This window comes from Oratosquilla oratoria, chromosome 11 (genome assembly GCF_046742065.1).
Source record: "Oratosquilla oratoria isolate Oo_2021 chromosome 11, ASM4674206v1, whole genome shotgun sequence".
NCBI classification, from domain to species: domain Eukaryota; kingdom Metazoa; phylum Arthropoda; class Malacostraca; order Stomatopoda; family Squillidae; genus Oratosquilla; species Oratosquilla oratoria.
The window spans coordinates 7709812-7722311 of NC_134787.1; the positions used below are offsets into that span (position 1 = coordinate 7709812).

General features: G+C 42.6%; 1 protein-coding gene across 1 annotated transcript in view; it reads left to right on the plus strand.

The window, feature by feature from the left end:
- LOC143029945 (uncharacterized) overlaps positions 1–12500 on the plus strand; it is a 236494-nt gene that overhangs the window by 223850 nt on the left and 144 nt on the right. Inside the window, exon 4 of the mRNA XM_076193155.1 lies at positions 8427–12500. This exon is cut by the window's right edge and continues 144 nt beyond it. Within this exon, the coding sequence (XP_076049270.1) occupies positions 8427–11265 (2839 nt within the window). The 3' untranslated portion in view covers positions 11266–12500. The remainder of the gene's footprint in view (positions 1–8426) is intronic.

Below are 12500 nucleotides of genomic sequence, written 5' to 3' on the forward strand. Positions count from 1 at the left end.
CTTCGGGCTGCGTCAAAATTTCCCCCTTTATTACAGAGGAAAAAGGCAAAAAGATAAGGTATACTCAAAGAACTGGACACAGGACAGTTTCAAGGGAACAATATAATCGTGGGAGGGTCGTAATACAAAAGCGGCACAATTTCTCTATGAGGGCGGTTTTTACTCTGACATAGATATATATGTAGGTCTGGTCCGTAGGGGCGACCCAAAACAGTCTCCAAAACATTGGTTGCATGCTATTTTGAAATTCATACTGCGCAATAACATGCAGTCAAAACCCCAGTGCAGGGTATTGACGGCAAAATGGGTGAAAATAGAATAAGCAAAAGGTTAGGTTAGGTTAGGTTAGGTTTGGTTAGGTTAGGTTAGGTTAGGTTAGGTTAGGTAAGATTAAAAGAACTCAATGGATCACACACACACAAGCACAGCCCCATGAACGAAAGAAAATCCTACTCAAGTATCTACAACAACCAAACACCTACACAGACACTACACGGCATACGAAAGCATATTCACATTCAGATCAGAAAAGAAACGCTCTAAAACCGACCACAATACAATAATCCATTAAGCCCCTCCAGACAGTAGCCCATAAGAAAAGTTCCTCCCAAGAGAAGCAAGAATCACACTAGAGCAGCTGTGCCCAGGTTGCCATCCAGCATTAAGATAATACCAACAGAGAATGGGTCTGGCCCAGAAGCCACCATCATGCAGAAGACACCGAACACTTTATATTTCTTCGTACCACACTCGCCATATAATGACATATGAGTATCCTGGGAAAGAAAGACTGAAAACGTGTTCGGATTCAGGATGGAAAAATAGGTAAAAACAAATACCGTATTCCGTGAGACAAAACATTGTTTGGCAAATGTAATGAAACACGAACTCAAAATTATATAACTAACTAAAAAAAAAAAAAAAAAAAAATCTGCAAGGATTAGTTTCGTGCACTGGTAAAGTTGCGTCCCGATCTCCGCCTTTGCATTATAATTACTTTTTTCTTGTACAGGTTATTTGTTCTACAGGGATAAGACCAAGTGTCTTCGTCCACTCACGGCTGGAGCACGTAACCTTACCCTATTTTGGGTTAACTTTTAATTACCAAGGACGAGGCAGCCAGAGCTGTTTTTGTAACCTTTTCATAATAGCCTTCGCTTTCCACTCACTAAAGAAAGAGAAATACCTGTACACTCAATTAAGTGTGAAATAGTACTCCACATTTGTAAAGATATATGTATACAACTTTAAGATAATTTACAACTCGGGTGTTGGCATGTGTGTTTAGAAAGTTAGTGAAGAGAAAATTAGTTAAGATTCAGGTTTAACCGAAGATGTGAGAAAAACAAAGCTAGCCAGAGATGTAGCATGGAAAAGGAAATATATAGACTATGGAAGAGTAGATATGGGTAAGGATTGAATCCATGAGAATCCGTTGAGGGTAAGAGAGGAACTATGGAAAGAGTGTTATTGATTAATGCAAACATGAGTCTAAGTTGTTACAATAATATAAGAACGAAGGAGGCTGGAAGAGGACATAAGGCCTACACCAGGCAGTTCCATGCCCAATACCACCTATCATCTCCATCCATAAAGTTATATAACCTTCTCCTAAGACAACCAATATTTTCAGAGCTCACTTCATGGTTACTACGTCTATTTCATTCGTCAACCACTCTATTGATAAACCAGTTATTGCATATTTCCTACTTAAATCTAAATATGTTCAATTTAAATGCATTACTACGAGTCCTGTCCTGCTGGATTAATATGATGACCTTGTCTGCATTCCAACCTTGAACACTTGACTCACTTGAACACTTCTATTAGATCACCCCAGATAGTGTAAATTAAGGTGCCTAATCCTGTCTTTGTAAAGTAAATTTCTAAGTCCATGTATCAGTTTGGTCATTCTCCTCTGTATTGATTCTGGTGAAGCAATATCTATTCTATAGGACGGGAACCAAAGCTGTAACGCATAGTTAAGGATAGGTATAACCAACGCCAGATAGTGTTTGAAAACTACCTCCTTACTCTTATTTGTTACTGTCCTAGCAATGAAACCTAGTGCTTCTGGCGCTAATGTACTGTTTTCTTCATTTAAGGTCAGGACTCACTAGCACACCAAAGCCTCTCTCCCATTCAGTTTTCTCTAAAAAATGTGTTATCTAAGCTATATCTGCTGTCTGGGTTGTGTAAACCTAAGTTTAACACACTGCGTTTTCAGATATTGAAGTTCATTTGCCATTTCACCGGAATTGGTTTGCCAATGATGAATTGAGACGGAGTAAATGAATAAAGTTTATGAAAAAAGTATCAGTATATTATGAAATTATTACCAGAAGCTTTCAATTAACTTTAAGTAAAAGAACATATTCGGGAGAGAAAAGAGAAATAAATGTAGAGGTAGAGAGAATACATAAAATATTGGGAATATTGGGCGGGAAAATCTCCTAGAAGGATGGTATTTTGTATTGCGGAATCTATGGTCATACCAAACTTTTGTTTATAGTAATTTTCTCGAAATTAAAGTGATTGCATTTTACACATAGTTGCTCTAGATCCACAAAGTTATTTGAGGGCAAGGCTAGGAAGGATATATATATATATATATATATATATATATATATATATATATATAAACAAATATATACAGACTGTATATATATATATATATATATATATATATATATATACATACATACATATACCAAGGCTTTTTCCCCCTTCCAAGGGAGGTAGCCAAAAAGGGAAAGGCATAAAAACACTCCCACCCATTTCATCTCCAAATACACTCCACACCCCTCCCACCCTTCCTCTCATCTGAGCACCTCCTGGATGACGGGTCATCCCTGCACCCTGCCCACCGCCCTGGGTCAGAAGCAGTGTCGCAAGACACAGTACATCCACAGCAAGGCCGCTTCATTTAATCGGCGACCCCCCCCTCTCCGTCCCCCTTTGCATATAAGGCGAGGACGGGGAGAAATCCCTTCGGGCTGCGTCAAAATTTACTCACACATACTACCCCCCACCCCCCCGCCCATTCCTCCTCATGCAGTCACAACATCATCCATATACAACCATTCTCCACTCACCTCTGTCTTCCGTCCTCTCCCTTCCTTCCTCAACAGACATTCCCCTCTTCCCCAAAGCCTCCTTCACCCCATCCATCCACCTCATCCTAGGACGTCCCCTCATGTTCACTCCCTCCACATCTGCCTTCCATACCTCTTTTACTAGTCTTTCTTCACTCATTCTTTCCATGTGTCCAAACCATCCTAATATTCTTTCATCAACCCTATCTCCCAAATCCTTTTTCACCCCTGTTCTCCTCCTCACCTCCTCATTTCTCACTCTATCCAGCCTAGTAACCCCCACCATACTTCTCAGACACCTCATCTCAAACACATTCAAGCTCCTTCTCTCTTCTTCTCTTATGTTCCACGTTTCTGCCCCATACAGTGCTGTTGGCACAATCACTCCTTCATACAGTCTCCTCTTCGCATCCATTCCCAAATGTCTATTCCTCATTACACTCTTTAAACCACCAAGGCATTTACTCGCTTCTCTCAATCTACATTCTACCTCCACCTTCACTCCACCTTTTCCTGCTACACTTGCACCCAAGTATCTAAAACTATCCACTTCCTCCAGTCGCTCTCCCTTAATGTTCACTTCCAGTCTACTGCCACTTTCACCCCTTGTACATCTCATCACCTTACTTTTACCCACATTTATCTTTAGCTTTCTTCTATCACATACTCTCCCAAACTCTGCCACCAACTTCCTCAATCCCTCCTCTGACCCTGCCACAAGCGCAGTGTCGTCCGCAAACAACAGCTGGCTCACCTCCCACTTTTCTCCATTTTCTTTAACCATCTCCAATCCCTGACTCACTACCCTAGCATTCACCTCTCGCACCACCCCATCCATGTATAAGTTGAACAGCCAGGGCGACATAACGCATCCTTGACGAAGTCCCACCTTTACTTCAAACCACTCACTCTCTCCATTTCTAATCCTAACACATGCTCTACTACTCTCATAAAAACTCTTAACAGCTCCCAAAAGCTTTCCTCCTATCCCATAAATCTGCATAACCTCCCACAGTGCCTTTCTGTCTACCCTATCATAAGCCTTTTCCAGATCCATAAAAGCCCAAAAAACATCCTTCCCCTTTCCTATAGCTTTCTCACATATCTGTCTTACCACAAAGATCTGATCTACACACCCTCTACCCGTCCTAAATCCACACTGTTCCTCACCAATTACTCCTTCTATTCCTCTCCTAATCCTCTCAATTAAGATCCTCCCATAAGCCTTCCCTACTACACTCAACAGGCTAATCCCTCTGAAATTACTACATTCACACTTGTCCCCTTTTCCCTTGTAAAGAGGAACTATACAGGCACTACTCCAGTCCTCCGGTACTCTACCCTCTCTCCAGCAAACATTAAATAACCTCACCAACCAGTCCACCATCACTGAACCTCCCTTTTTCAGACATTCTGCATGACATCCATCCAGACCAGGTGCCTTACCTGCTTTCATCATCTTTACAACTGCCTTCACCTCATCCTTCCTTATTTCTCCTCCATTCTCCTCACTCATCACTCTCATTTTCTTCGCATTTCCCACTGCAGCTATCTTTCCTTCCCTATCCTCCTTCACATTCAGCAACTCCCTAAAATATTCTGCCCAGCTTCCCCTCACTGCCATCTCTTCCATTATCAACTCTCCATCTGTACCTTTTACCTTTTCTTCCCTACTTGATTCGCCTCCTCTTCCTCTCTTAATTTCTTTCCAAAACATCTTTTTATTACTTTCAAAATTTTCTGTCATACTCCTACCCCATTTCACATCTGCTCTCCTCTTTGCCTCCTTTACCTTTTTGCTTTACTTCTCTTTTCTTTTCTTTGTACGTCTCATATGACTCCCCTGTCCTCTTTTGTAACCAATCTGTGAATGCTCGCTTCTTCTCTTCTACAACCTTCTTTGTTTCCTCATCCCACCATTCACTACCCTTTCTTCTATTTCCCCCTGTCCTTCTTGTTCCACACACCATCCTTGCACACTTTATGACTCCCTCCTTGAACCATCCCCATTCCTCCTCCACACCCATCTCTGCTCTATCCTTTACTCCCTCCCACTCCTCCTTCAGCTTCTTTTCGTACTCCTTCTCCTTTTCCTTTTCATTCAAGGAGTTCACTCTAAGAACCTCCCTACCTTTTGTCCCTTTCCTCCTTCTCCATCTATCCTCCACTCTCAGCTTACCTTCCACCAAAAAATGATCTGATATTCCCCCACCCTCTCCCCTTAGCACATGTACATCCTTAACTCTTCCTATCATAATCCTATTTACCACTACATAATCCATTAGCGCTCTATCTACCACCCTTCCCTCCACCACCCTCTCCCATGTGTACTTATGCTTGACTTTCTTCCGAAACACTGTATTTGCTATCATCAACTCTCTTTCTAGACACATTTCCACCATCAACTCTCCACTACGATTCTTTCCTGGAACTCCACACTTCCCAACCACTCCATCGATTGGACCATTTCCCACCCTAGCATTAAGGTCTCCCAGTACTATTACATTGACATTTCTTCCTAAACCCTCTATGCACTCATTTAAATCTATCCAAAAGGCCTCCCTTTCTTCCATGCTCTTCTCACTGCCCGGCCCATATGCACTTACAAAGACCCACATCTCCTTTCCCAGTTTCACCTTCATCCACATTATCCTTGAGGAAACCTCCTTCCACTCCACTACCCCTTTACCTAACTCCTCACTTACTAGAATAGCCACCCCTTCCCTCCCTCGCCCTCTCTTCACTCCTGATAACCTCCCACTTACACTCCCAAACTTACACTCACCCTTCCCTTTCAACTTAGTTTCACTCAAAGCCAACACATCCAACTTTCTTCTCACAAACATACTACCTATCTCTTCCCTTTTACTCTCATCTGTACCACATCCACGCACATTAAAAGACCCAAACCTTAGGGTGCTGGCCCGAGGCCCTCCAGCACCCCTTATGCCTTTCCTTTGCTTTTTAGGAAATCTGCCCCTTGGGGCTACAGGGAGAAGGATGCCTAGTCCCTCTCCCCGTCCCTTTCTTCTCGCCTCTTACGATCCAAGTGGGAAACTTGGTGGCAGTATTCTTTTCCCCCACCACATGCATATATATATACTGTATATATATATATATATATATATATATATATATATATACATGCTTATATATATACTGTATATATATATATATATATATATATATATATATATATATATATATATATATATATATCGTTTTGTTGGTTGGGAATTTTGTAAAAGGGAATTTTTCCAGGCTGCTCAAATTCTTGTTGTGCAAATTCTGCGCAGTATATCTTTTGAGTTCTTTAAGTGTGCATCACAAATTGTTCTTAAATGGCAGGACATGTGTTTAGCTGACACATGCCAGTCTGTGTGGAGCGTTTCTTACCCCCGATGTTATGGATCGCATATAATTTTTGCTTTTGCGAATTTTGGGTACCCTGATTTTTGCTTTTGCAAATTTTGGGTACCCTGATTTTTGCTTTTGCGAATTTTGGGTACCCTGATTTTTGCTTTTGCGAATTTTGGGTACCCTGTACATGATGGCTGAACATGAGAGGTTGGAAAGTTGGTATAGAAATTTCTTAGGTGATCTAAGTTGCTAAGAATTTTTCTGGCCTGATCTGAGAAACTTTTCGTTTGACTGTCCACTGTAGACCTTCTGGGACCTTTGCCCGGTCCCTTCAACATAACGAATTCTTCGTCTGTCTCTGTACTTGAAAAAGAACCAACGAGCGAAACGTTGTGGAATCAAAAAGAGTTTGTTCTCATATTGTGTTTTCTCTGCCAAAACTAGGTAACTGCCATTTTTAAACAGGTCTATAATTACCTAAGAAAGAAAAAACTTTCCTGCGTGATTTTCTTTATCTCCGTCATAGAGAGCAGAACATAATTAGTCAATATTTTTCAAACTCTGGGACCGTTACATTATATCGGAGATTATCTATTCGGTGCAAGTCTATTGTTTTCTATTCATATATATATACCAGAGCCCTCGATCATATAAAACCTTGGATTATTTATGAATGACTAACGTGATACTAATCAGTGTTTGAAATATAGAAAAAATTGCTTATTCATTTTTACTTTTCAATATGACGTCCTTAGTATAGATAATTTTCTTTATTTTTTTTATACCTAGAGTATTTTATCTTTTTTTTAATGACTAATGTATAAAAATGGTATTTGATTATGCTTTGGTGAATTAATTTCTGTGGGTTCTTTGATGTTCGAGGTTGGAAAAAGTGAGGTTTTCATGTCGTCCTCTTTTTCTTTTTTTATACTATTGATAGCAGAACTTCCAATTTTATCTTGTCACGACTCCAAACCTTTTTGGAAGCAAATGTGAGAAAACACAACTTTTTCTGGTTTATTAGAATTGTCAGAATCATGTCGACAATTTAGATAGAAGTGGTAACAACGGACGATTATTGATTTGTCCATTACTACTACAAAAGTTAAGGAAATACAAATGATCGTAAAACTGTAGCAGCATTATGATGTTATTGATATAGTATGAACTATAATCCATGCAAGAGACAAAAAAAGGTAGTGGACATAAATATGTGCATATATCAAAGCTTCATGAATGTCAAAAAGATAAGAATTATCAACACCTGCGAATGAAAACACGTGTTACACAACTGATGTATGAGCCTATCCATTAAGATGTTTTTGAATATCATCTATATTATTCTGGCTGAGGTACAATTATAAAAAAATTACTCTTATTACAATATCGTACATATTTAATACAAAAATATTTACACTCCAAATACAGAGTTATATAAAAGAAACGTGTATACAAAGTTTTATATGTACAATAAAAGTAGTTCCAATGTATAACTTTGCGTGATAGCGTACAGCACTGCGCGTCATTTACATGTCCATTAAGCCCAAAAATGCTATTTCACCATTTACGAGTTAGTCCTGTTTTGCACATCTCTGCTAGGTCTCATCGGATTTGTAGGTGTGATAATCTTCATCTTCTCTCGTATTTTAAGATGGACTTTCTTTTCTCTCCTCTAGAATTCTGTTTACTTTTTCAATTGAATTCATTGCTCTTTTTTATTTCTCTAATTATATATGAAATTTTCAGAAACCTTTCATAGATATGTTACTTTTTTATGAAAAGTTATGAAAAGTTAGTGCCTAGAAGAATATTAATCTAGCACCTACATATCAACTTAGTTGTGTCGAGTTTTCCTCGTTAGCTAACCATTTGTTCTTTGATTCAGTTCCGTTTCCTTGATTGTTACCCAACCATCCCTTGGAATATAATCTTGCACCATTGCCTAATTTTCTGTATTTTGTTCGCTTGCAGATACACCATGGTACGGCGTGAGGACGCTCTTCTCCGTTACGGCAGTCCTTCTAACCCCAAGAACCGCGGAGAGCTTGTGGCCAACACTGCCTGTAGCCGAGTCCTTACCGACTGTAGGTCCAACAACTGCCGTGTGCAGTCCCCCAACTATCCGGGTGTCTATCCTCGCAACCTCACCTGCTTTTACCTAGTGAAACTAGCACCCCCTCACATTAATCGTGAGGTCTTCGAGAAGGGACATCCTCGTCCAGTTGTCGTGCTTTCGCAGCCAAACGATCGGCTCATTCAAATAGGACCCGTCGAAGGCGCGCGGCTACCATTAGGTCGTCTTAAATGGGAAAACGAGTGTCGGGGGGATGTTCTCCTCGTATACGACGGGGGGACTACGAAGGCGCCTCTTCTCGCCCGAGTGTGTGGTGGTGGGGCTCCTCTACCCAACATCACGGCCAGCAAGTCAGAAGTCTTGGTCGTCTTCCTTGTGAAGGCATCAGGGCCCATGACGTTCGAAAAGGAGACCGTTACGGGATTTGAAATTGACATTTCCATTGCATACCTCGCCGATTCCTCAGCTGTCGCCAACACGTCGTCCTCACAGATTTCGGATGACGTGGTTTCAACTGGCCCAAGGGAAGCTCTCGTCACTTTAACTCCCACAGGTCCACAATACATCTCGTCATCACCCTCCACTCCTTTCTACATCTCAGGCCCTAAAGCGCTTCCTTCAGTGTGGCTTGGATCAACCTGTCGAATCTCTGACCTATACCATGCTGCCGCTCCTCCAACCCCATACGCTTCTTCTACTCAGCCGTCTTCATCGGCGTCTTACCCACCTTCGGGTCTACAGTGTTGTCATGTAGTGAGAAGCCAGGGTATTGGAGGTGGCGTCGTGCACAGCGTCCAGCACGCCATGCCGGCTAACTCATCCTGTCTGCTCGTCTTTGTAGCAAAAGCTGACCAGGTCGTCTGGCTCTACTTTATTCGCTACGTGAAGCCACACTTTGTCCATCCCTTGCCTCACTATAACATAACTTGTCATAGCCGTCTTGCTATCGTCGATGGCTTTCCCCCAGCTCTGAAGAACAACAACAGCAGTTCGGTGTTGGGAGAATTCTGTGGAGATTCAAGCCCGCCACTTTGCGTTCGAGCAAGGCAACAAAGCACAAGCAACGGCTCGTCTCCTCCTCCCTGTAGACGACATGAAAGTTTTGTGTCGACAGGCAACGTGGTCTCAGTCGTGCAGGATTATACAATGACCTCAGCACTATGGCCTCTCGCGTTCTCACTTCGATATGAGTTCGTCAACGCTCGGAAACCAACCCCAAATACTGGGTATCTACGTGCGGGACATGATATAGTGGTTGACAATGAGGTAAACGAAAAGAGTAGTGTTCCTAACTACGGCTGGAATAAGAATAAAAACACCTGCTCTAAGGTAGTCCTCAGTAGCTCAGCCAGCAGTCGAGGAAGTATAAGCTCACCCGATAATGTATTTCTTTTCGGGCGTGGCGGTCAGGCCAATCTCACGTGCACATTTGTCTTTGAACAAAAGCCTGGGGAACGGATTGCCGTGAGAGTCACAGAACTCATGGTTCGCTCTTCATCACTTTGTATGACACATTTCAATAGGAGTACCAGTCTTCCGGAGTGCCATTACAATAAGAGAACTCGAGTGGGGACGAGGGCCACCCTGATGGTCCACGAGGCGGCTCCCTGGAACGGATCCGATGTCGACTGGATGCGACTTGGTTGTCTCTGTAGCCAGAACGCGGTTCCTTTTACCGTTGCCTCAGTGTCCTCGACGTTGATGCTAACTTTTTCTGTTCTTAACATGGACTGGAACCACGACCACCGCCATTTTGCCTTCGAAGCTGAGTATGAGTACAAGACCACAAGCAGACATTGTTTAGGAGGAACGCGCACCTTGGGTGGTACCACCGGTGAGCTTCTACTGGGTTCTGACAGAGGAGGCTTTATCAACCCATGCCATAATCTCCCGTGGAAGATTACCGCTTCACCCTTTACCTTCCTACACCTTTCTGTGGCGGGGGTGGCAACAACTAACCCGAACTGCACAACCACAAATCGCATCCTGCTATATAACGACCTGAGACGAGAGCCCTTGGGGGTCATATGCCCATCAAACGTTGTCGAGCAGTATGTTCAGGTGTTTTCTTCCGGTTGGAAGGAGGCAGAAACCGTAGGGGAATTGGCCGATGAGAGTTTAATAGTGAGGTACTTGTGGCGAGAATCTGGCCAGTACCTCGTCAAGTGGCTAGAGGTGCAAAGAAGCCCTCGGCCATCGAAACTCGAATCTGAGGATAGCTCCTGGCAAGACTGGCTGTATTCATTGTTCATGCAGGAGAATCCGGAACCTTTCTGTTCCTCGTATTGCCCAGACCTTGGGGCCTGTATCGCCCCCAAGCTGTGGTGTGACGGTAAATATCACTGCCCTTCAGGGGCAGACGAACTCTCATGCCTTAATGGCTCCTTACCCTGGTTTTATATCTCACTAGGATCTCTTGTCTTCCTTCTCTTTTTTCTCTCCTTCATATGTATCACAGTCAGCCTTACCATTCGCTGCTTTGGCAAAAAGGTGCGAGAAGCTGACAAAGCGCTTTGCAGGCCTGAGGCTATCATCCCCAAGGCCAATGGTGTGCCCAGACAAGAAAACGGTGGGCCAACGGTTGAGCGCCCGTTCGGATGCCGCCGCGCTGCCAGTTTGCCCCGGGAACATGTCGAGACTGTGTACACCATTAGTTACACTCCGCGCATGCCCAGCATCACCGCCGCATCTTCCATTGCCGCCGACATTCGCTACGCCACCGACCATCGCGCATGATCAGCTCTTTTTCTGTACAGTCTTTTCCCCTTTTTCCTCCTTCCCCTCCTCTTCCTTTCCCCTCTTGCTCCTGCTCACCCTCCCTATCTCAATCTCCTCCTCCTTCTCCTCCTCCTCCTCCTTCTCCACCTCCTCCTTCCCCTCCTCCTCTTTCTCCACGTCCTCCTATTCATCTTCTCATTTCCCTCCACATCCTTCTTGTCTTCTTCTATTTTCTCATTTTCTAACTTTTCTCCTTTCCCTTTCAAGTTAGGTGACAGAATCATGCGACACTCACTAGTTCTCCCTAGATTTACTTCTAGCTGTGCACAGGCTTTAACCTCAAGGAAAGTCAGTAATTTCGTACTGGAAAATCAATAGTGAACCTAGGAAATGCCATCTCATATTTGAGATTAGTTTTTTCATGATTTAATTTAATTTTTTTTAATTGGCATTCAGGTAAATATTAACAAACAACTTGTCTAAGCTAATTTCTTGATAAACTGTTGATTGAATATATGTATATGTAAGTGGGGGTGTAAAGACTCCATAAGCTGATTGACCCTAGCGTGCCACTATCCTTCTATGGAATATGAAGCAACCTTTATACCCACGAATTGTTTTTTTGTACTACATTATGTCACTAGAACTCTACAAGAGGTTAGACAAAATGAAAAGCAAAGTCTGGCTGCTTACCTATCTCCCATTCGGCTGACTTTTATTAGCCTAGAACTTATATAAATGGGCATTACATTTAAGAGCTTTTTCTTGATTATTCGTTGCCAACAGCTTCTGGGGTTTATGTAATCTTCTGTTATATTACACATAAGTCACATTCTAAGATTCATTTTAAAACATTTTTCACCAAACATACTCAGATATACAGAAATATACACACACGCACACGCACACACACACACACACACACACACACACACACACACACACACACACACACACACACACACACACACACACACACACACACACACACACACACACACACACACACACACACACACACACACACACACACACACAAACACTTGTCTGCTAATACAGAGGTTTGAGTTCGAATCCCACTCAGGACTAAAAAGCATCACAAGAATGCAAGGCGGTATGCCAGCTACGGCGGCAAGTTGCGTGAGTGTTTTTGTTTATTTGTTTGTTTTTACGTGTACGTGTGTGCATGTGTGTATTTACCTAGTTGTATCGTACGAAAAGGGGAGCTATGCTCGTGGTGGCCCGTGTGCTCG